This window comes from Mauremys reevesii, linkage group 11 (genome assembly GCF_016161935.1).
Source record: "Mauremys reevesii isolate NIE-2019 linkage group 11, ASM1616193v1, whole genome shotgun sequence".
Taxonomy (NCBI): domain Eukaryota; kingdom Metazoa; phylum Chordata; order Testudines; family Geoemydidae; genus Mauremys; species Mauremys reevesii.
The window spans coordinates 74,077,077-74,097,234 of NC_052633.1; the positions used below are offsets into that span (position 1 = coordinate 74,077,077).

General features: G+C 59.0%; 1 protein-coding gene across 10 annotated transcripts in view; it reads right to left on the reverse strand.

Annotated features, from left to right (window-relative positions):
* TNS1 (tensin 1) overlaps positions 1–20,158 on the reverse strand; it is a 252,557-nt gene that overhangs the window by 126,639 nt on the left and 105,760 nt on the right. For all 10 annotated transcript variants that reach the window (XM_039493617.1, XM_039493616.1, XM_039493614.1 and 7 more), the window contains 2 exons: positions 18,515–18,553; positions 2,821–2,862 (listed from right to left, as the gene is read on the reverse strand). In XM_039493617.1, coding sequence (XP_039349551.1) covers positions 2,821–2,862; positions 18,515–18,553 — 81 coding nt within the window. The remainder of the gene's footprint in view (positions 1–2,820; positions 2,863–18,514; positions 18,554–20,158) is intronic.

Consider the following 20,158-nt stretch of genomic DNA (forward strand, 5'->3'; position numbering starts at 1 on the left):
GATGCGCAGCAGCCAGGATCCGAGCTGTGAGAAGGGAGAAACTACAAAAGATCCTTTCACATGCAACAGGCTGGGGCGATCCCTGCCTCGCGGGGCTGGCTTCACATCAGTTAGAGCGGACCCCCGCCCATTTCCCTAGCGCAGCACTGAGCAAATGGCACAGGCATGGCCAGACCCCCGACTCCATCTAGCTCAGGGTCCCGTCTCTGCCTGGAGCAGCCCCGGAGATGGCAGTAGCAGACAGGGCAGGATCTGCCCCACAGTAGGTCCTGCTTTGCACCCCGTAGCATGAGGTTTAATAGCCTTTCCCCATCCGATAGCCAGCGAAACGTCCAGGCCTCGTGTGTTACACAGAACACCCAGCTGGGCCTCTCCATGTTCTCCTCCAACACCTTCCTGAGGGTGTAGATCCGCAGACCCCAGTCCTGGGTCCAACTCGTACCGATCGGGAGCACTCCCAGCAAGCGAACCGGTGTCCAGTCTCCTGCAGGCTTCCTGGCAGGGCAGAGTTTTCAGGGGGCCGGGGGAAATCTAGGGTTGCAAGTGTCTTCGTGTAACTAACCAGCCTCTGGCCCAAAGCTACTGCTCTGGTCTCCCATAATGCCTTGCCTGGCCCTGGGCGTCGCTTTGTGCAGCCAGACAGAACTCCTCAGCGTGCCAGGCGCTGCCGGGTGACCCAGCCTCGCCAGCGCCTGGCTCTCCATGGAGACCGCGAAATGCCAGCTCTCCTCCGGAGGCTGCCGCAGATGCTCTGGGTGGGGACCCCGGGAGGAAGAGGAGTCACACCGGTTTCACTTCACTTCTAAGTGAAGAGGAGGCAAGTGAAGCTGCAAATGAGCCGTCAAAGCAGGAGCGGCGCTTCTGGGGGGCTGCAGCCAACCACCACCTGTCTGACATCAGTCTGCACCGGCTCCTCTCACGCCCTGCAGAATAGACTCTTCCTGTGAATTGCAACAGACACAGTGGCTCCGGCAGACCTCTGGCCAAGTCACACTGCACCCACCAGGGTTGGGGCATGGCCGGATTGCCCTGCAGAGGGGCTCTGCCTAGCTGCAGGGCCAGAAGGGAAGGCATTAAGGTGCATCGACAGGGCAGGGCAGGGGAAGCCTGCACTGAACCTGCCTGCTAAAGTCGGCTGAAAATGATGTAACGACAGCCCCTAGCTCTAACACCGCGCTTTTCATCAGTCGCTCTCAAAGCACCTTTACAAAGGTCTCATCATCTTCATCTGACACAGGGGGAAACTGAGGCACAGAGCAGGGAAGCAACTTGCCCAGCAGGCCAATGGCAGAGCGAGGTCTCGTGAGTCCCAGTGCAGTGAAGTGCACAGGCCAGCAGCTGGGATCAAACCTGGGACCCTCAGCACCAAAAACACAGGCCCCTACTGCCTGAGCTAAAGGAAAGTTCTCCTAGCCGTAAGCAGCCAGCTGTTGTAGTGCAGGAGCCAGCTGCCAGGGGGCGACAGGGTCACACACGCTGACTGCATTGCAATGACCTTTTCTCGTGTTGATTAACTGAGAAATGAGCCAGCTGGCCACGATTCATGGGATTCAACATTGCCGCCAGCTGCAATTCACAGACGGCTCCCCCTGCTCCCCTTCCGCAGACAGGATCGCAAGCAACCCCTGAAGGGAGAGGGGAGCCGTTCCCAAATCTGACTGGGAAGCAAAGGTCCAAAAGACAGATCGGGCAGCAGGTCTCCCCTGGCTGTGGGCATTACGCCAGCCATGCCCCAGCGTATTTACCGTCGCAGGGGTGGCAAGGGGGCGTGGGGAAGTGTTGAATCCTGGCAGGGAAGAGGGGATGGATAATTCTTTTGAAACCGATAACGAACCCAACACACTGCTGCTGCCTCGTGGCCATAAACAGCCCTTAATCCTACTGTCAGATGCCCGCAAGGATGTTTACAGCTGTGCGCGTAATGGAAAAAAACCCAGTGCCAACAAAGGGCTGCTTTGCTGCTACAGACAGAAGCCTTGTTCAGTTTAATTCCACATGACGTTGCTCGCTAGTGAATTTGTTTGGGCTGGATCGTTAGGCCCACAGCAGCGGAGCCAGGTTCCGATGGTCTCTCGTCTGGGGAGATGGGGGTACGGGCTCGAGGGGCTGGGAGAACCACAAAAGATTGGATGGGTCTATTTAGAAAGAACTTCAGTAGCTGTATATGCAAGGTAATCATCACACAGGAGATTCCTAGTGCTGGCCGGACTCCATGAAACCTCCTGCGTGGGTCTTCAGACAGTCCACTGCCCCTCCCACCTGGCCCCCAGGATGCAGCGGGAATTAAAATTATCAGCCCTTTCTCGGCTCTGCAGAAATGCTCCCAGGCGCATTCCAGCTCCGTGCGAAAGCTGAAATCAGCTCTCTGGTTTCCAAAGCCAGTTGGCCCAGCCACGGTGCTTATGGCACGGCCATTCAGCTCTATTCACAGCAGGGGCGCAACCCGCGGCTTATTCGAGGGGACACTTTCTGGTTTCGGCTCAGGAAGAAGACCTCAAATCTAGCATGTCATGTACCAGTTGCAGGTCGTGAATTGTCGCCCTCTAGTGGCACTTCTCAGTACAGGAAATTGCTCGATGGACTATACTCCCCATGCTCCTTACCAGGAAGCGGGCCGAATCTCCAGGCCTCCATCTTCCCTTGCTAACAAAATAAATCCTGCATGGGGGCAACACACCACAACGGGTGACGTTAAACCAACGCAAGGAAAAGAGCAGGAGTCCCTTCAGCCATCAGAGACTCGGTCGCCTTGGACTCCGGATCCCACCCTTCAGCCCAATCTCTAGCATCGATACGAACGCGCGAAGGCATGTCACTTACTGTGGCGTCTACATGCTTGGCGGTGCTCTCCCCGTTGGCCGGCTGTGGAAAGAGAGAAAGAGAGAGGAGAGGGTTAAGCCTCTGCCCATGGCAGAAGTGCCTCTGAGTATTTCTCTGCACTTCCCAGGAAAGGCTAAACTGTCCCACTTCCTTCCCCGCTCAGGGCTCGAAGGAAAGCATCAAAGGCCAGCAATCCCTGGTGATCCTGGCCACGGCTCTGTACGAGCGGGGTGGGATTTCACAAAGCAGCGTCTACGCTCGGAGCTACGGGCGTAAATTCCAGCTCAAGGAGACATACACGCACCAGCTCCGATCGTGCTAGCGTGCTAAAAATAGCGGAGGAGCTGCAGTGGGAGGGGGTCGGCATGAGACCATCCTCGGGGCAGCTTGCCCTGGACACCACCGTGGCTATCCTCTGTTCAAAGCACGCTAGCTAGCACGGGTATGTCTCCTACCGCGGGAATCACTCCCCCAGCGTGGGGGGTCACCGGGCCCGAGAGTTAAGGCTCACGGTCCCTGCTCCACAAAGAACACCAACGGCAACTTCACATCTTCGCAAAGCACTAGTCGGGTCCCCGGCGTCGTGAGATCGCCTTCAAAATCACGGAACCGCTAAAAACGGTGGGTGCTTTTTTCCCCGCAGTCTGGTGGCGGAGCCTTCGGCTCACGCTCAGGTCACGTTTACAAGCTTCTCTCAACCACCAGGTCCAGCAAACTGACTTTGAAACAGAAAAGGAGCGCAGAGATTCTCTCCGACGCCAGCGTCCGGGGTCTTAAACACACCCAATACCGGGAGGCCGTGCGAACAGGCACAAAAGCCGCCGGGCTGATTTCAGCGCCTGCTTCGCGTTCCACGAGCGATGGGGCGTCAGCATGTTCTTACCGCTAAACGCCTGCGCCCGTCACGGGCGCTGCCTTTTATTCTTCCCTAGTGGGTGCTCCAGCCCCGCTCTGCCCCGAGGCCCCACCCCCACTCTGCCCCTTCCCCCGAGGCTCCACCCCCACTCTGCCCCTTCCTGTCCCACCCCCTCCCCAAGGCTCCGCCCTGTCACCACCTCTTCCTGCCCCTGCGCCGCCCCTCCCCAAAGGCCCCCCAATCACCCGCCGCTCGCTCCTCTCCCCCCTCCCAGCAGCAGTCACCCAACAGCTGAGCACCCCTTCTTTTTTGCTCCACGGGTGCCTGAGCCACAGAGCACCCACGGAGTCAGCACCCAGGCTTTGCTGCACAGTGGTTGATCAGGTCTAGCCGGGGAGACAAAGAATTAACATTATTTACAGCAGGGAGCTTGTATTCACTGCCAGGAAGGTCATTTGGCATCTAAAACCTCATGGAAATGACCAAAACCAGTGTTAACTGAGAGCATGTGCATATATGTAAACTGGGGTGGGGGAAGCCATATACGGTCAGTAAAGCTCATTTCACAGTGACCCCATCTCCTTTTCTTGCAGAGCCATTTTACCTGGTCTGACAGCTGCCAGTGTGGAGATAAAGGAGTGAAAATTGACAGGTAGGTCAGAGGCTAATTAACAAACCCAGCCTGGCCTTGGAGACGGGTTTGTATATGTCCCGGCCAGGGTCAGAGAGGGAAAGAGGACCCTGTATATGCCACAGGACAGGGACCGGTTACTTTATAGAGTGGCCCTATATCAATAAATACTAACAAATGAGGAGGCACTTTTCTGCCGCGATGCCCTAGCTGGGGTATCACAATAGGCTGCCCCACTGGACTGGAGCTGGGGTGATTTATGCCTCCTGCATGCCGGGAGCTTTCCCCTGCCCGCATATGGGGCAGGCTCTGTGGAAGCAGCTGTGTTTCCAAACAGCCCCCACTGGAGAAAGCCAATTCCTTGCGGGCTCCTTGCACGGAACAGCGTTCGGCCTGCCAGGCCTAATGCCATTCGCGAATCCAAGCTCTGAACCCGAGAAACGAGGGAGCCGAGCGGAGCGCTCCCGTCGCTTAGAAAACCTCCCAGATCCGCTCCTGCTCTCCCAGCTGCTCGCCGGCCCTGTGAAGAACCGACGTAAATAAGGACAGCCAGCGGGGGAGAACTCCCCCTCTCTTTCACGATCCTCGGAACCCACCCGTGCCCCCGCCGCCAACTGGCTCCCTGCTGCTGGGATGGTGCCAAACTGGTGTGGCCGTGATGAATGAAGGGTGTGAGCATATCTTGACATGACTTAAACATGGCTGAATGGCTGCAGAGGATCCTGGGAGCAGGGTCCCTTTAAGCAGAAGCAGATTGGATGAAGAACTGGCAAAGCCTGCGTGTGCGATCAATATTGAACCTATGGGTCGGCAAATATGGGCCCGTGCAAAAGTAAATATCCCATGTATAAAGTTCCCAGAAGGAGCACAGGTCGACCTGGTTATAGTGACCTTACAGCAGGAACGTCACGCAGAGAGAGAGAGAGAGAGTGAACAATTGATGAGTGAGTAAACGTGGGGTGATCTTCCCACGGTACCACCACCCCCAGCCCCTTCTAAAACACTAATTAGGTAAAATCAGTGGCCACACGCCCACTGGACATGCTTTTAAGACATGTGACTCCTTTGAGGAAAAAGAGTATAAAAATCAAGCAAAGTAAATTGCTGTGGTTGGGATTCCTTAACTGATGCTTGAAGAAGCAACGCTGCTAGACAGAGTAGCCAAACCTCTGCTCCGTGGGCTCGCCTGGGACTGCGACCAGAGGGGTCTCCAGGCAACCAAGGCCTGGACTCAGGGAATCCAAGACAGACCAGAGGGCTGAGAAGAACAGCCCAGGAGGGGAGAAATTGGTAACCACCTTCTCTGTTTGCCAAGCAGGAACTGTCTGAGGCGAGCGCAGGGCCTGGTTGTGAAAGAGAGACTCGTTAAGGGGAATGTACAGCTCTTAATGTCTAACATAGGAGTTATGTGCTTAATATAACCCTTTACCGCTGGTGTAATTCCTTCTCACTAGACTCTGTGTATTGCAGAGAATTACTGGGGATCTTTTTCACTGGTATGCCAGTAATCGGCTGCACTGGGAGCCAGGAAACATCCATTTCAGGGGTTATAGCGGCCCCCTGTTGTCAACACCTGCACCGGCCCCGGCCTGCCACCGTTTAGCTCTTGTGCTGCTCGGAACATGCAGACAAGCGCCACCACGGGGTGCGGATCGGTCCCTGCGGCTTGGAGCATCCTTAGGTCGCTCGGAGCCTCCCAGACTCGCAGTCCTTCCCATTCCACCCCATGGACGGCCTGAGGAATGGACGGTTATTTACCAGCACGGAGCTGGCCAAGGGCTGTGCGGCAGAGCCACCCTCAGCTGAGGGTCTGGCGGGAGGATCTGAGACCCAGCTGGGACTGGCCCTGAATCAGCTCACGCTGAGGACCAGGCATGGCCACCGTCCGCGGATCTGAATGTTCCACACAAGACGCTACGGGCTGGTGGTTCCAACCCTGCTTGGATCTTCTGCCTAATGAGTCGAGGCTCCAAAGCAGCAGGGAGGGAGGCCAGTCAGGGTGGATCTGGGAAGGCAGCGCATCCAGGGAGCTTCAGCAACGCTCCCCCTTCCAGCCGGCTCCAGGAGAGCAGGCAGCAAAACGATTCCCCGTCCAGCCCCGTCGCTCCCCGAGAGGTGGCTCGCAAAGCTCAGAGGGAGGCAACCCAGCAGGAGCAGCCTCCAGAACCCGGCGCCCAAGAGAGCGGCACGGAGCACCGGTGCGAACCGACAGCCACGTAGCAGCCACACGTCTCTGAGATCAGGACGCAGGCGAGACGCGGAGGCAGCCAGGGCTGGGGAAGGATGGATGGACTCCTCACTCAGCCAGGAACAAGCCCCTGGAGATGTAACGGTGCCCCGTCTCCTGCAAACTTGACAATGGAGGAGGGGCCGCAGGGTCCTGCCTCCTGGTTGCTGAATTCCAGCTAGGACGGCAAGTGGTAGGGGAAGGCGTTAGTGAGGTCGCTCTGCTCTTGGGTTAAGCGGGGTCTCTCGTTCGGGCGGTTTCCAGGGTCAGTTCCCAGGAGGCAGGAAGGACAAATGCAACAGCCACTTAAGGAACCGTCTCAGAACAGGGTACGCGAAAAAGAGAGACTTCCGGCAGCAAGGCAGCCATGGCCTCCTGGCGCACCTCCGCCAGGGAGAAGCCCAGCCTCCTTCGGAGAGCAGGAATCCTGTGAGGAGAGGAACTGGGCAAACCTGAGCCACCGCATTCCTGCTAGGAGCCGGAGCAGCAAAACCCTTCCCTCCCTCACAGAATATTCCCCAACAGGTGGGTCACGAGACCTGCCTCATCTCGTCCGAGCAGCCCCGCTCCTGCCTGAGGAGGGGCTCCTGCCTGAGGAGGGGAAAGGCTGCAGAGGCAGCTGGCTGGGGGATACCGTACCCAGCCCCCCACGCTGGCCAATGGGGCTCTGGCAGTTTCCACCAGCATCTTCGCCAGCCCAGTGCAGGGCTTCTCCAGACGAGCCCCCTGAGGCCTCTCTCCTGCTGCTACCTATTGTAGAGTTTGACTCGTGCCCATCCCCGTGGCATCTAGGCTCTTGGCAGCAGTAACATGGAGGTCTCAGGGCAGGAGAGGGAAGCGATGGCGACTTAACCAAGGATCGATGAGCTTGTCTGAGTGAAGCTGCGATTTCCCTGGCAGATCCCCCAGAGCTGTGATCCCTGGCCCTGAGCTTTCAGCTGTTACTGCTGGTTGCAAATCTCCTAGGCCACGTTACCCGCTGACTACAGGCCTAATTCTGAGCAGGGCTCAGCACCCCGGCTGCCATGGAAATGGGAGCCTGGGAAGCTTGAGGCAGCGTGATGGGAGCTCAGCACTTCTCCGGATCAGCTCCATTCGGCCTGAGGCCTTCGTGGCTGTCTCCAGCTCAGGCTTCTCTCAGCTAAGCCGACGCGGGTGAGCTGAGCAGGGCAGGCCGGGGCCAATCGGCGAGGGTGGCACCTCCACGGACGGTGAGCGTGACTGGTGGCCCTGGCATATCCGGGCAGAGGTGCACGCCGGGGATGCCCATTTTGGCAGGGAATCCCAGGTGGAGACCCTGGTCTATTTCAGCTCTGTCGGTGACGGGAGATGCCTTTGGAGCCACCTCGTTCAGCTGCCTGGGATGTGGCAGGTATTGACAAGGCCGGCAGTGTCACAAATCCCCCCTCCCCGCCATTCCCCACACAGCCCCCTGCTCCAGCCCCGGTTCTCCACCAAACACAGGACTCCCCGCTCTCGTTTCTGGCATGTGCTGGCCTGCAAGCCAGCCTGGGACGCACTCTCCAGAGTGGGCTGGGCAGGGGCTGCTCACACCCCCATCAGCTTCCTCCTGACACCGCAGTAACGGTCCCAAACAGACAAGACCGTGTGTTTCTCTCCAGATAAGCATCCTGGAGCGGGCTGGCGAGCTTCCCCTGGGACGGGCGCGCTCCTCGCGGCGTTCGCAGCGTGGCTGTGCCGCGGGGAGATGAAACGCCAGCCTGCGATAGCAGCAGCTGGATCGAGGCGAGACGCACCACAGCGCGGTGGTGGGGGAAGTGCAGAAGATAATTGCTTGGAAAGATTTGGCGTGAAATGAGCACGGTGCCTCTTAGCTCGCTTCCAATCGGGATGGGGAACTTGCAAATGCCCCCCAGGGCTGCCCCGGGGGAGGGCAAGTGGGGGCAATTTGCCCCAGGCCCCGAGCCCCACAGGGGCCCCCACAAGAGTTTTTCGGGGCCCCTGGAGCAGGGTCCTTCACTCACTTTGGGGGCCCTGGAAAACTCTCGCGGGGCCCGAGCCCCCGGAGCTTCTTCTGCTCCGAGTCTTTGGCAGCAATTCGGCGGCGGGGGGTCCTTCTGCCCCAGGACCCGCCGCCGAAGTGCCCCGAAGACCCCCGGCGGGGGGTCCTTCCGCCCCGGGACCTTCCACCGAAGTGCCCCGAAGACCCACGGCGGGGGGTCCTTCTGCCCCAGGACCCGCCGCCGAAGTGCCCCGAAGACCCCCGGCGGGGGGTCCTTCCGCCCCGGGACCTGCCGCCGAAGTGCCCCGAAGACCCCCGGCGGGGGGTCCTTCCGCCCCGGGACCTCTGCCGGCGTGCCTGAAGACCCCGGCGGGGGTCCTTCCGCTCCAGGACCCTCTGCCGAAGTGCCCCGAAGACCCACGGCGGGGGGTCCTTCCGCCCCGGGACCCGCCGCCGAAGTGCCCTGAAGACCCCCGGCGGGGGGTCCTTCCGCCCCGGGGCCCACCGCCGAAATGTCCCGAAGACCCACGGTGGGGGGTCCTTCCATCCCGGGACCCACTGCCGAAGTGCCCCAAAGACCCACAGCGGGGGGTCCTTCCACCCCGGACCCGCTGCCGAAGAGCCCCGAAGACCCACGGCGGGGGGTCCTTCCGCCCCAGGACCCGCCGCCGAAGTGCCCCGAAGACCCACGGCGGGGGGTCCTTCCGCCCCAGGACCCTCCGCCGAAGTGCCCCAAAGACCCACGGCGGGGGGTCCTTCCACCCTGGGACCCGCCGCCGAAGAGCCCCGAAGACCCACGGCGGGGGGTCTTTCCGCCCCAGGACCCGCCGCCGAAGAGCCCCGAAGACCCACGGCGGGGGGTCCTTCCACCCTGGGACCCGCCGCCGAAGAGCCCCGAAGACCCACGGCGGGGGGGTCCTTCCGCCCCAGGACCCTCCGCCGAAATGCCCCGAAGACCCACGGCAGGGGGGTCCTTCCGCCCCAGGACCCTCCGCCGAAATGCCCCGAAGACCCAAGGCGGGGGGTCCTTCCGCCCCGGACCCGCCGCCGAAGACCCCAGGCCCCCTGAATCCTCTGGGCAGCCCTGACGCCCCCAGTGCCATCGATTCCAGCTGGCCGGGTCGCTGCCGCCTCAGCAGAGTGATCAAGGGTTGATTAAGCGGTGCGGGCAGAGCTGAGAGGATGGATGGTCCAATGGTGAGCTCAGCACTTGGGAGACCCCAGTTCAAATCCCTGCTCCGCCACACACTCTCTCTGGGACCCTGGATAAGTCACTTCAGTCCAGAGCCACAAAGGTCTTAGGCTCCTGACTGCCACTGAATTCGCCCCTCCGGCCCTTCAGCCTGAATACCTTTGTGGATCCGGGCCTTAGTCACCCCGTGACTCAGTTTCCCAGCTATCCAATGGGGAGAACAGCCCTGCCCTGCTTCACAAGGGCCGCCGGGGGCGATGTGAGCAGACGTCCACCCCAGATGGTGAGGTGCTCAGAGAAGACAGTTGTGGGGGCCAGGTAAGTACCTTCGAGAGATCACCCCAAGGCAGAACGTAGGCACGTCAGGGCTGGCCTGAGAAGATGCAGGGGCGCGTGCTGCCCCGGCTGTGCCTGCGCCGTGCACGCACGGGAGATGTCAAGCCAAGATTTGCAAAAGAGGCGAGCGATTCCGAGTGCCCCCCCGCGTGGCAGGAGGCGGGTGCTCATCCCTTTCGAAGCGTCAGGCCAAAAATCACTCAGCGCTTGTTAGTATTGGCCTGCAGGACTGTCACACCGACGCCTCCCGGCTGACAGCAAGACGCCAGCATTGGCCTGCATAGAAACCCCGACCCTGGGACAAAGGGGCCGGAAGAGAGAGGGCAGAGCGACCCCAGCCCAGGACCCTGCCAAAACGCTGCACACGCTTCTCCGTATGGGGACGGAGGAGAGAACAAGCAACATGGGACAGATGTTATCACGTTGCTTAACGCATGACCGGAAGGTGCTTCAGTGCTCCGGTGCACACGCAAAACTAACTGATACCCTCTCACGTGCTACCAGGCACCCTCGCACCAGTCACCTGCTCACCCGTTCCTGGGCACCCTTACACCCACAGCTGGGCCCCCTCGTACCCTGGGCCCCCTCGCATCCACGCCCAGGCCCCCTCGCTCCTGCCCCCGGGCACCCTCTCACCCACTCCTGCTCCAATGGATGCCCTCACCCACGCATACTCACCCACTCCCACACTCACTCACTCACGCATCTCGCACTTAGCCACTCCCACACACGCTCCCTTGTGCACACTCCCCCTCCCCATGCACGCTCAGCCGGACTCTCTTCCTCTCCCTCCTTTGCACGGTCAGATGCAAGTCAGAAATCGGCCTGTCTGCTGCCCCAGGGGCCGGAGCCAGCCCCATTGTTCCCGCATCGGGCCCCTCCGCAGCGCCCCTTCTGCACTCCCCTCCAGCTGGGCCTTTGCAAGAAGCTCTCGCTGCGGCCCGCACTGGCCACCTTCCCCCCGGAGTGAAAGCCAAGCCCTGGCTTTTCGCACGATGGGGTTTCCAATTCATTCCGGATTTATTTATTTGGCCTGTTTTCCCGTGGTAACTTCCTCCCATTGCCTGTGACCCGGGGCAGAGGCCCGGCTCTGAGAATCAGGGGAAAGATACTCCAGGCTCCCCGGGGGGCTGGCTTCCAGCTGGTGCGTCTTGGGCTTAAATCTCAACAAAAAGAAGCAGCAACCGCGCTGGGACGCCGCCCTCAGCCAGGTCCCCTGCCAACACTAGGGGGCAGCGCATCAGTCAGGAGATGGGGTGGGCACCTGGCCTCTCGGGGGTCAATGATACCCCTTGGGGAGGAGATCAGGGACGTGGTGAAACATCCCCTCGCTCAGGTCCTCGATCGAGGTCTCTGAAGGAGACTCAGTCCTGTCCTGCCCAGGTTGTGCCCATCACCGGGGTATCTGGGGCGAGGCGGGAGCTCCTCCCAGCTGCTACAGTGGGGGGGGGGGCTCTTCGCACCTGTGGCTTGGACCACCTGGACGCCCGCTACGCAGAGGGAGGAGCTGAGCCTGGGCCGGCAGGGGAAGGACCAAGGCCACCGCTCCCATCTGTCACTGCTCCCCCTCGCCCCGGGACGGAGTCGCTCACAGGCGAGGTGGCGTGACTGCCACGCTGGGAAAGCCTGGAGAACTGAGTCGGGGTGTCCCCCTGGAGGTCCCAGCACAGGCAGCGCCAGTTCTCGCCTCCCTTGGGCTCCTCCTAAACCCCAGACCCGGCCGGCGACACCACCCAAGTGACTAGGGCTGGGGGAAGGGGCTTCACGGGTTTATGGCGGCCTGGGGGGTCTGTTCCGAGCACAGTGGGTAACCCCGCCCCACCCGGCACAGCCAGCAAAGAGCAACCACGTACCATGATAACAGTACGCAAAGGCCAACTCTCAGGAGCAACCCTACAATAACAAACTTATGTTCAAAGTCCCATCCCTACAACAACCAATCGCTGTTGGCAGGTCAGCATGCCTAAGCCACCCGACAATAACAAAACCAGCGAGCACTGCCTGGTGCCCACAAGGAACCCTACAATAATAACCCTCGCCCAGCCCTCCACTGACAAAGCACCGCCCCCCACGCGTGAGTAACGCTACAATAACAAAGCAGTGGCACACTGCAATAGACGCATGCCGCAGCTTTCGGAGCGGAGCCCAGAGGGGATCTTGTTGACAAGAGAAGCCAGCGCCTGGTCCCCTAGGACGCACCCGGCTCACAGTTCAGATGGGACAGCATGGGCTGTTTCACGGGACAGCCGTTTATCAATTCCCTGTTCCTCTTCTAGCCGCAGAGACCAGCTGGGAATCGTTCCTGTTTGTTGCTCTGGGGAAGAAATCCCTGCGGCCTGTCAGCTTAATTGTTTCTGACTTACATTAAGATTTCCAGGGAAAACAAGGGGTGAAAATAATCATCTCCCTCAATCTAAACAGCATCAGAGAAAAGAAAACGAGCCCCAGGCACATCTGCTAGAGTGATCTCCCCGGGTGGGAAGAAAAGGCCCCAGGCTCTGAAGGAAAACAGCCCAGCCTTTGCACAGGGCCCTGCTCCGTTCTGGCCCTTTGACTGCGTATCCCGCTCCGGCCGGCCTGTCAGCGGCACATGGTGGTGGCTACCCGTCCAGAGGAGGGCAGGTGGGGAACAGACCGGCCTCTACACCCGCCTCTAATTGACTCGAGCTGCCCTCCTGAGGATCCCAGCGCTGCCCTTGAAGGGCGGAGTGGACCCAGCCACACGCACCCTCCCTGCTGCAGGCTGCGCCAGTCAGTTTTGCGAGGCTTTCACTGGTGTGGTCAAGGGGTCCTCCCAACTCTGCTGATTTTCTTGAGATATTTGACGTCCTTAAAGCCCCAGCTCCCGGAGTCACGGGATTGGAGGCGACTCGCAGCTTGCATTTCCAAACAAACAAGTTCCTGCCCCCCACCCCCACGCGAGTGGCAGAGAAAAACTTGAAAACAAGACACGGGGGCCCCCTGAAAGGCTCAGCAAAGAAGGCAAAATCCCACCCAGGCCTACATTTTTTAAAAATTGAGATTTTTAAGCCACTCTTGTGATTTGGCAGGGAACCGCCGGGAGGCTGATCCAGGGCTTCTGGCTGCTTGGGACTGGCGCCGCCAGCTCTCTGGGCACTTTGCCGGCTGCTGGCAAGGCAGGACCTGCCCAGAAACTCAGTGGCAACAGCTCATGCTCGCGTTCTGCTGTTTGCCAGGAGGTGCCCAGCACTGGCCTCACACAGACAACAGCAGCCTCCCACCTCCACGCCAGCTGTGCCCCCACCTCACCCTATGGTCTAGAGCAGGGGTCCCCAAACTCTGGGGCACACCACCCCGGGGGGCACGGAGGACCATTCCGGGGGGGACGTGGCTGGGGCCCGGGCCAGCCCGCATGGGGGGCAGGGAGGAAGCGCCACCCAGCTCTGCTCCTGGCCCCGGCCCCAGCTGCCAACCCCACACCCGGGACCCTGGCTGCCAGCTCAGCCCCAAGCTGTGGCCCCAGCCCCACCCCCTTACCCCGTCCACGTCCCGCCGCCCCCAGAGCCACAGCCCTGCGCCCTGGCTACCAGCCCCGCCCCCAGGTGTGACCCCCTTACCCCATCCACCTCCTGCCACCCCCAGAGCCACAGCCCTGCTCACGGCCCCGGGGAGGGGGGGACCCTGAAAAGCGCGGGGACCCCTGGTCTGGAGAGAGGGGTATAAATCCCTGAGCAGTGCTGCTGGCGGGCGGAGCTACCGCTAGGTAACGTCCTCGCTACGGCACAGGCGAGCCACTGTCCTCTGCTGAATGGAATCAGATCCACCCTCGGCCCCCAGCGCCCTCCGGCAGCTGGAGGCCTGCCAAAGAAACTGGGCTCAGACTAACTCCGTCAGTGCAGGATCGGGGCTCCCCCCCAGCTCAGCACCGCACACCCACACCGGGCAGGACCCAGCTCCTAGTAAAGCCCGGCTAACAGCAGCATCATAGGACTGGAAGGGACCTCGAGAGGTGTCGTGTCTGGTCCCCGGCACTCATGGCAGGACCAAGCACCATCTAGCCCATCCGTAACAGGCGTTTGTCCAACCTGCTCTTAAAAATCCCCAATGATGAAGATTCCACAACCTCCCTAGGCAATTTATTCCAGTGCTTAACCACCCTGACGGGACGTTTTCCTAATGTCCAACCTAAACCTCCCTTGCTGCAATTTCAGCCCATTGCTTCTTGTCCGGTCCTCAGAGGTTAACAGGAACAATTTACCTCCCTTCTCCTTGTTACAACCTTTTATGTACTTGAAAACTGTTGTCATGTCCCCTCTCGGTCTTCTCTTCTCCAGACTAAACAAACCCCATTTTTTCAATCTTCCCTCACAGGCCCACCCATGTTTTCTAGACCTTCAATCGTTTTTGCTGCTCTTCTCTGGACTTTCTCCAGTTTGTCCACATCTTTCCTGAAATGTGGTGCCCAGAACTGGACACAATAGTCCAGCTGAGGCCTGACCAGCGCAGAGCAGAGTGGAAGAATGACTCCTTGTATCTGTCCTACAACACTCCTGCTAAGACAGCCCAGAAGGATGTTCACTTTTTTTGCAACAGCGTTACACCGTTGACTCATATTTAGCTTGTGATTCATTCTGAGCCCCAGCTCCCTTTCCGCAGTTCTCCTTCCTAGGCCGTCACTGCCCATTTGTATGTGTGCAACTCACTGTTCCTTCCTACGTGGAGCACTTTGCATTTGTCCTGATTGAATTTCATCCTATTTACTTCAAACCATTTCTCCAGTTTGTCCAGATCATTTTGAATTTCAATCCTATCCTCCAAAGCACTTGCAACCCCTCCCAGCTTGGTATCATCTGCACACTTTATAAGTGTTCGTTCTATGCCATTATCTAAATCATTGATGAAAATATTGAACAGAACCAGACCCAGAACTGATCCCTGTGGGACCCCACTCGTTATGTCCTTCCAGCCTGACTGTGAACCACTGATAACTACTCTCCGGGTTTTCCATCTTATAGTAGCTCCATCTAGGTTGTATTTCCCTAGTTTGTTTATGAGAAGATCATGCAAGACAGTACCCAAAGCCTTACTTAAGTCAAGATCTACCACATCTACGCTACCCCTCTAGTCACAAAACTTGTTACCCTGTCAAAGAAAGCTGTCAAGTTGGTTTGACATGATTTGTTTCTAACAAATCCATGCTGTTACTTATCACCTTATTCTCTTCTAGGTGTTTGCAAATCGATTGCTTGATTGTTTGCTCCATTATCTTTCCAGGTACTGAAGTTAAGCTGACCTGTCTAATTCCCTAGGTTTTCTTTATCCCCCTTCTTATACACTGGCACTATTTGCCTTCTTCCAGGCCTCTGGAATCTCTCCTGTCTTCCATGAGTTTGCAAAGAAAATCGCTAATGGCTCAGATATCTCCTCAGTCAGTTCCTTGAGTATTCTAGGATGGGTTTCATCAGGCCTTGCCTAAGTAATTTTTAACTTGTCCTGATTCTCTAGGCAGGGAAAAGCCCGCCCTGGAGACAGCGGGTGGAGTCGCTGGCTCCTTACATTAACCGCAGAGATGTCAAAATAACCCTCAGTGGCACGGCGCCCAATCAACACCCTTATCTCCAAGCTGCAAGGCTCCGACGCAGCACGTGTCCGGCTTGCGGCCGGACGGGCAGGGGGCAAGCTCAGAGGGACGGCCCGCAGGTTCGAAGGGCCCGGATAAGGCCCTGCTCCCGCCCAGCTCTTTGTGTGCGTTAAAGTCCCTTTGAACGCAGCCCGTGCGCGAGTGTCCTGCTGGATCAGGCCGCAATGGCTCAGTGCTCTGAGCCCCTCCCTAGGGATTCGATTGTCAGTCGGGCACAGGGAAGACGCAGCACCGGCCCCACGTCACTTCTCAAATGCCCTGCTCCGTGGCTAACCACCAACCCGCACTAGGAATTCACTCCTCTTGCCACCTGGGGCGTGGCACCGTGCAGAGACAAGGGGCTTTCCAGGCTGTCCTGCAGACGGCGGGCGAGGCAAAGGGTCATCATCCTAGTCGGATTTTCCCCTGGGTCAGATCAGGAGCAGGGCTGGCGGGGACACGGTTCATCAACTGGGATCATCTGGGTTTATTTCACCTAGTCAGTTCCCTGCCACTGCATTGGTGGGTCCCCGCTGTTCTCCGCCCGTGGCACATACGAGTTTAGGTTGCTGAGGACGGCAGAGCTTCATGCACAAAGAAGGGAATTGCAAGCTGTGTGAGCCCACAGCAGGAAGAGATTCTCCTGGCTCGGCCTTCAAAATGGCAGACCCCCCGCGCCCCGAGCTGTATTGTTCCTGGCACAGCCCACCAATTTCAAATGAGACCATCAGGGTGAGGCGAGGACAAGAATTACTCGGCTGTGCTGGACTCCGAGCGTGCCCCTGGTGTGATGGGAACTGAATGTCACTGGGATGGGTTAAGACTCCTGTGTTATAAATGGATCCTGGCCCAAGCCCTCCTCAGACTTCCTGGGGGCTCGGGGTCGCACTGCGGGTCTAGCCGTGAATTGTACAGCTGGCCCGTATCTGTATCCCAGAGCCCAGGGGGTTGAGCCGGGCCAGATCCTAACCTGGCTCTGGATCCGAGCATTGCACCTCGGCCCTGTTTCTATCTCGGACCAAACCAAACATCCTGACTAACCGCTCCCTAGAATTCGGCAAGGAGAATTGGGTCCCGACCTGAATGCAGGGTTCCCAGGCCGATGTCCTGCAGGGCTTTCCAAGTGCACAGGGCCATAAAACAAGCACACCAAGATAGACACCTGCTCCCAGCAATTCCCGATCCACCTGTGACTGTCAATGGTCAGGGAAGGTGGCAGAGGAGAGGCCAGGCCCCGAGAACAGGAAAGCCTGCAGCATCTGCCTCCTATCCCCTACATCCCCTTTGCTATCGTCCCCGCTGGCACATGGATTAGGCCCACAGAGCGGCTGAACCAGAACTGAGCTGCCTCTGAGCTCTGAATATCTTTCCCATGCCGACCCAACAGCAAGAGGCGCGGGGAGTTGAACTGCTGATCTGTGGCAAACAGCAATTCCGCAAGAGTCGGCTGTGCTGAGACGAGGCCTCCGAAAGTGAACACAGGCCACCAGCTGAGGATCCTGAGGCCAAAATGCATCACGCACCAGCCGTTTGCTACTGCGACGCCACCCCTACATAGAAACGGCTAGTGCGTATGTGCACCACTGCCCTCTAGTGGAGGGAATTGGAACTGCTCCTCTGCGTGCCATAGGCCCTATACTGCTAATGGCGATTCTCCTGCAGCTCTGAGCAGGGGGAGCCACGTTCTCTCACCGGGGTCTGAGCACAGCAACAGCCCAGATTCGTCACATCAGGAGGGAATTCACCTGCTGCTGAAAGGGGGATGGATGGTGGTAGTAACCAGCGCTGCAGTTTAGAGAAGTGAAACCGAAGGGGCTTTCCTTACTGCGGCAGGCAGTACATAACTACCCCAGGATGCCCGGCATCAACACTCGCTCCAAGAGCACCACAAGAAACTTCCCGATCAGCATTAGCCACGAGCTGGGACTGACTCCTCCTCGCGAAGCTGGCTCCCCTCGCTAGACAGCACCTGCTAAACCCTGCTGGGCAGCAGAAGTTCAGTATTGACCGGGAGGCAACAGTGCCCCCTACTGGCCCGCGGATGGGTCCCATTTCCGAGCTGTCTGCTCAGACAGCTCTTTGCCTTGGTGCCGCACGGGGCTCTGGGGACAGGATGGAGAGGGGTGGGTGAAGCGTCCCGTGGCAGCTCTCAGAGCCAGCCGGGCTCACTCCAGAGCACACGCAGCTGGCTGCCAAGCCCGGCGAGAGGAGGGAATTCAATGTCCTTTGCCTGGTCCTTTCGGAAACACCCCAGCACCAGCCTGGCTGAGAACAGCCCTCGCTCACCCACCACCCAAACTCTGCCCGGGTGAGTCAGGGCCAACCCCACACCCCCGACCCGGAGACGACACTCTCATGCCAACCTCCCTATCTACCTAAACCCTCCTGCCCCTTACCACACTATCAGAGCACCTCGCCGCCTTCAATCCACTGACCTCACAACCCCCTGTGAGGCAGGGCCACTAGCCCCATTTTACAGAGGGGAAACTGAGGCATCGAGAGACTAAGTGACTTGGCCAAGGCAGAGCCTGTGCAGAGCAGGGACTCGAGCCCAGGTCTCGCATGTCCCAGGCTAACACCCTGGACCGTTCTTCCTCTCCCTATACCAGACCCAGCTAGCTGGTCACTGACACCCTAACGGGCGCTACAGATGGTTCTGAATAATTCTGCTTCTTCCCTCACAGCATCCCACTGCCCCTGCCACAGGGAAGGACCACAGCAGGCCCATATTGGACAGAGAGGGAAACTGAGGCACCGCTGGCTCTGTGGCAGAGCCAAGAATGCGGCTCCCCTGGTTCCCAGCCCCATGCTCTGCTCCCTCCCCAGGTGCCAATGCTGGCACGCTGTCCTTTTCTGCAGCGGCGGGAGCCGCCGTGAAGCCCAGGGGAGGAGGGGCCGGCTCACTTACCAGCTCAGAGGTGACGGGAGGCGCACACGGGGTAGCCGCCTGCGAAGCAAACACAAAAAGACCCAGCGTTAGAATGTCCCAAGTCCCTCGGCGCGGCAAAGCAGAGACCGGGCTCTCGGCCATCTTACATACGGCGCGACCTGGGCGGGGGGGCCGCGGCTAGGAGCCTGCCCATGGAGACCCCCCCCCATGTCTGAGCCCCGCGGCTGTGGTCAGCTCTGGCGAACGGTTGCACTCCTGCACGCGGACCGGGGAAGGGCTGAACTGTGCAGAGACGCTGCGGAGGGGAGGGGGCGATGGCCCAGTCTACAACCCACTGGCGACGGCTACCGGCCTTTCCATTCTGCGCAACACTCGACCACTTCACAGGAGGGAGACCTGCCTGTGGACCCGACTGCCCCAAACACGCCAGGGCCCTGGCTCCATCCTCCCCGATCCTTGGCCCACTCACAGTCTATGTGAGGGAGAGCCGAGCCGCTCTATTAACTGCCGGCGGTAATCTGAGCGTACTTGGCTGGCTACTGCTTTTCACACAGGCTCCTACACACCCAGAAATCAGAGCGTGTGGCTGGTGGTATGTGGCAATCAGCCCCCTCCAGAGGTCACTTCTCTAATCATGGCAGAGCTTTGAGACGCCAGCACGGGACTTGCACACACATCTGCAAAAACCCCATGATCATTTCCTGGATTAGCTTAACCCACACGCCCAGCCCATCGCTGATCGGTTGCAGTAATCCATCGGGGCCTCTGATGCCAAGAACGGGGAGCGTTCCATGTGGTTCCATCTGATCTGGTGGTTCCATCCGCTCTGGTGGCGACCTACCCCGACACCAGAGGCAGCAGGGAACACACCAATGAGCCTGATCAATGGAGCTGTGTTATACCAAGGGAAGGAGAAATTCCTCCTGACCCCGGCTGGTGATCAACCCTGCAGCATGAGAGTGGCTCCCCTTGAAACACTATTTCAGCTCACACAGCAAAGTTACAGAATCTGGAGTCCAGCCTCAGCTTTTGCCTCAATGACCCCCCCCCACAACCCCCAATTCCCACCAGTAGTGAACTACCCCGACTGAAGTGTAAAGGATTTCCTTTTCTCTGCTTGAACCCTGCGTCCCTTTGTTTTCAACGCAAGTCCCCTTCTCACATCATGGGCCGAGGTGGGGGATCTGACGGTTTCCTGGCACGTTCCAGGCTGAAGGGCAGACAGTAGGTGACTTGTCTGACAGGGAGAGGAATCGATCTGCCTCTTAAGGAGGAGAGTGATTAGATTTTCACAGCTACTTTGGAAATTAGGCGGGTTTCCTTGTTTCTAGATGGTAGGATCCTGAAGGAGTCCCAGGCTAGGACTGGGAACGCCGGCACTTGCCTCCAGCATGGAGAAGGCGACCGCATGGCAGGTTAGTCCCATTACAGTGAGAGTCACCAGGTGGCAGCATTACACCGTTGGCAAAATGCTTGTGCGGCTGTTCGGTTTGTGATGCGGTTTCTGGTTGGGGGAGCTGTTGCAAATGGCAGGGGAGCCTGAATCGCCCTAGCTGGAATCAGTTCTTGGGGCAGCATTGCTCCCTGGGCAGTCAAGTTGGGCTGGGCGAAGCGTGAACTCTGAGTGCGTGCCACGGATTTCTCCTCCAGCGAGAAACCATC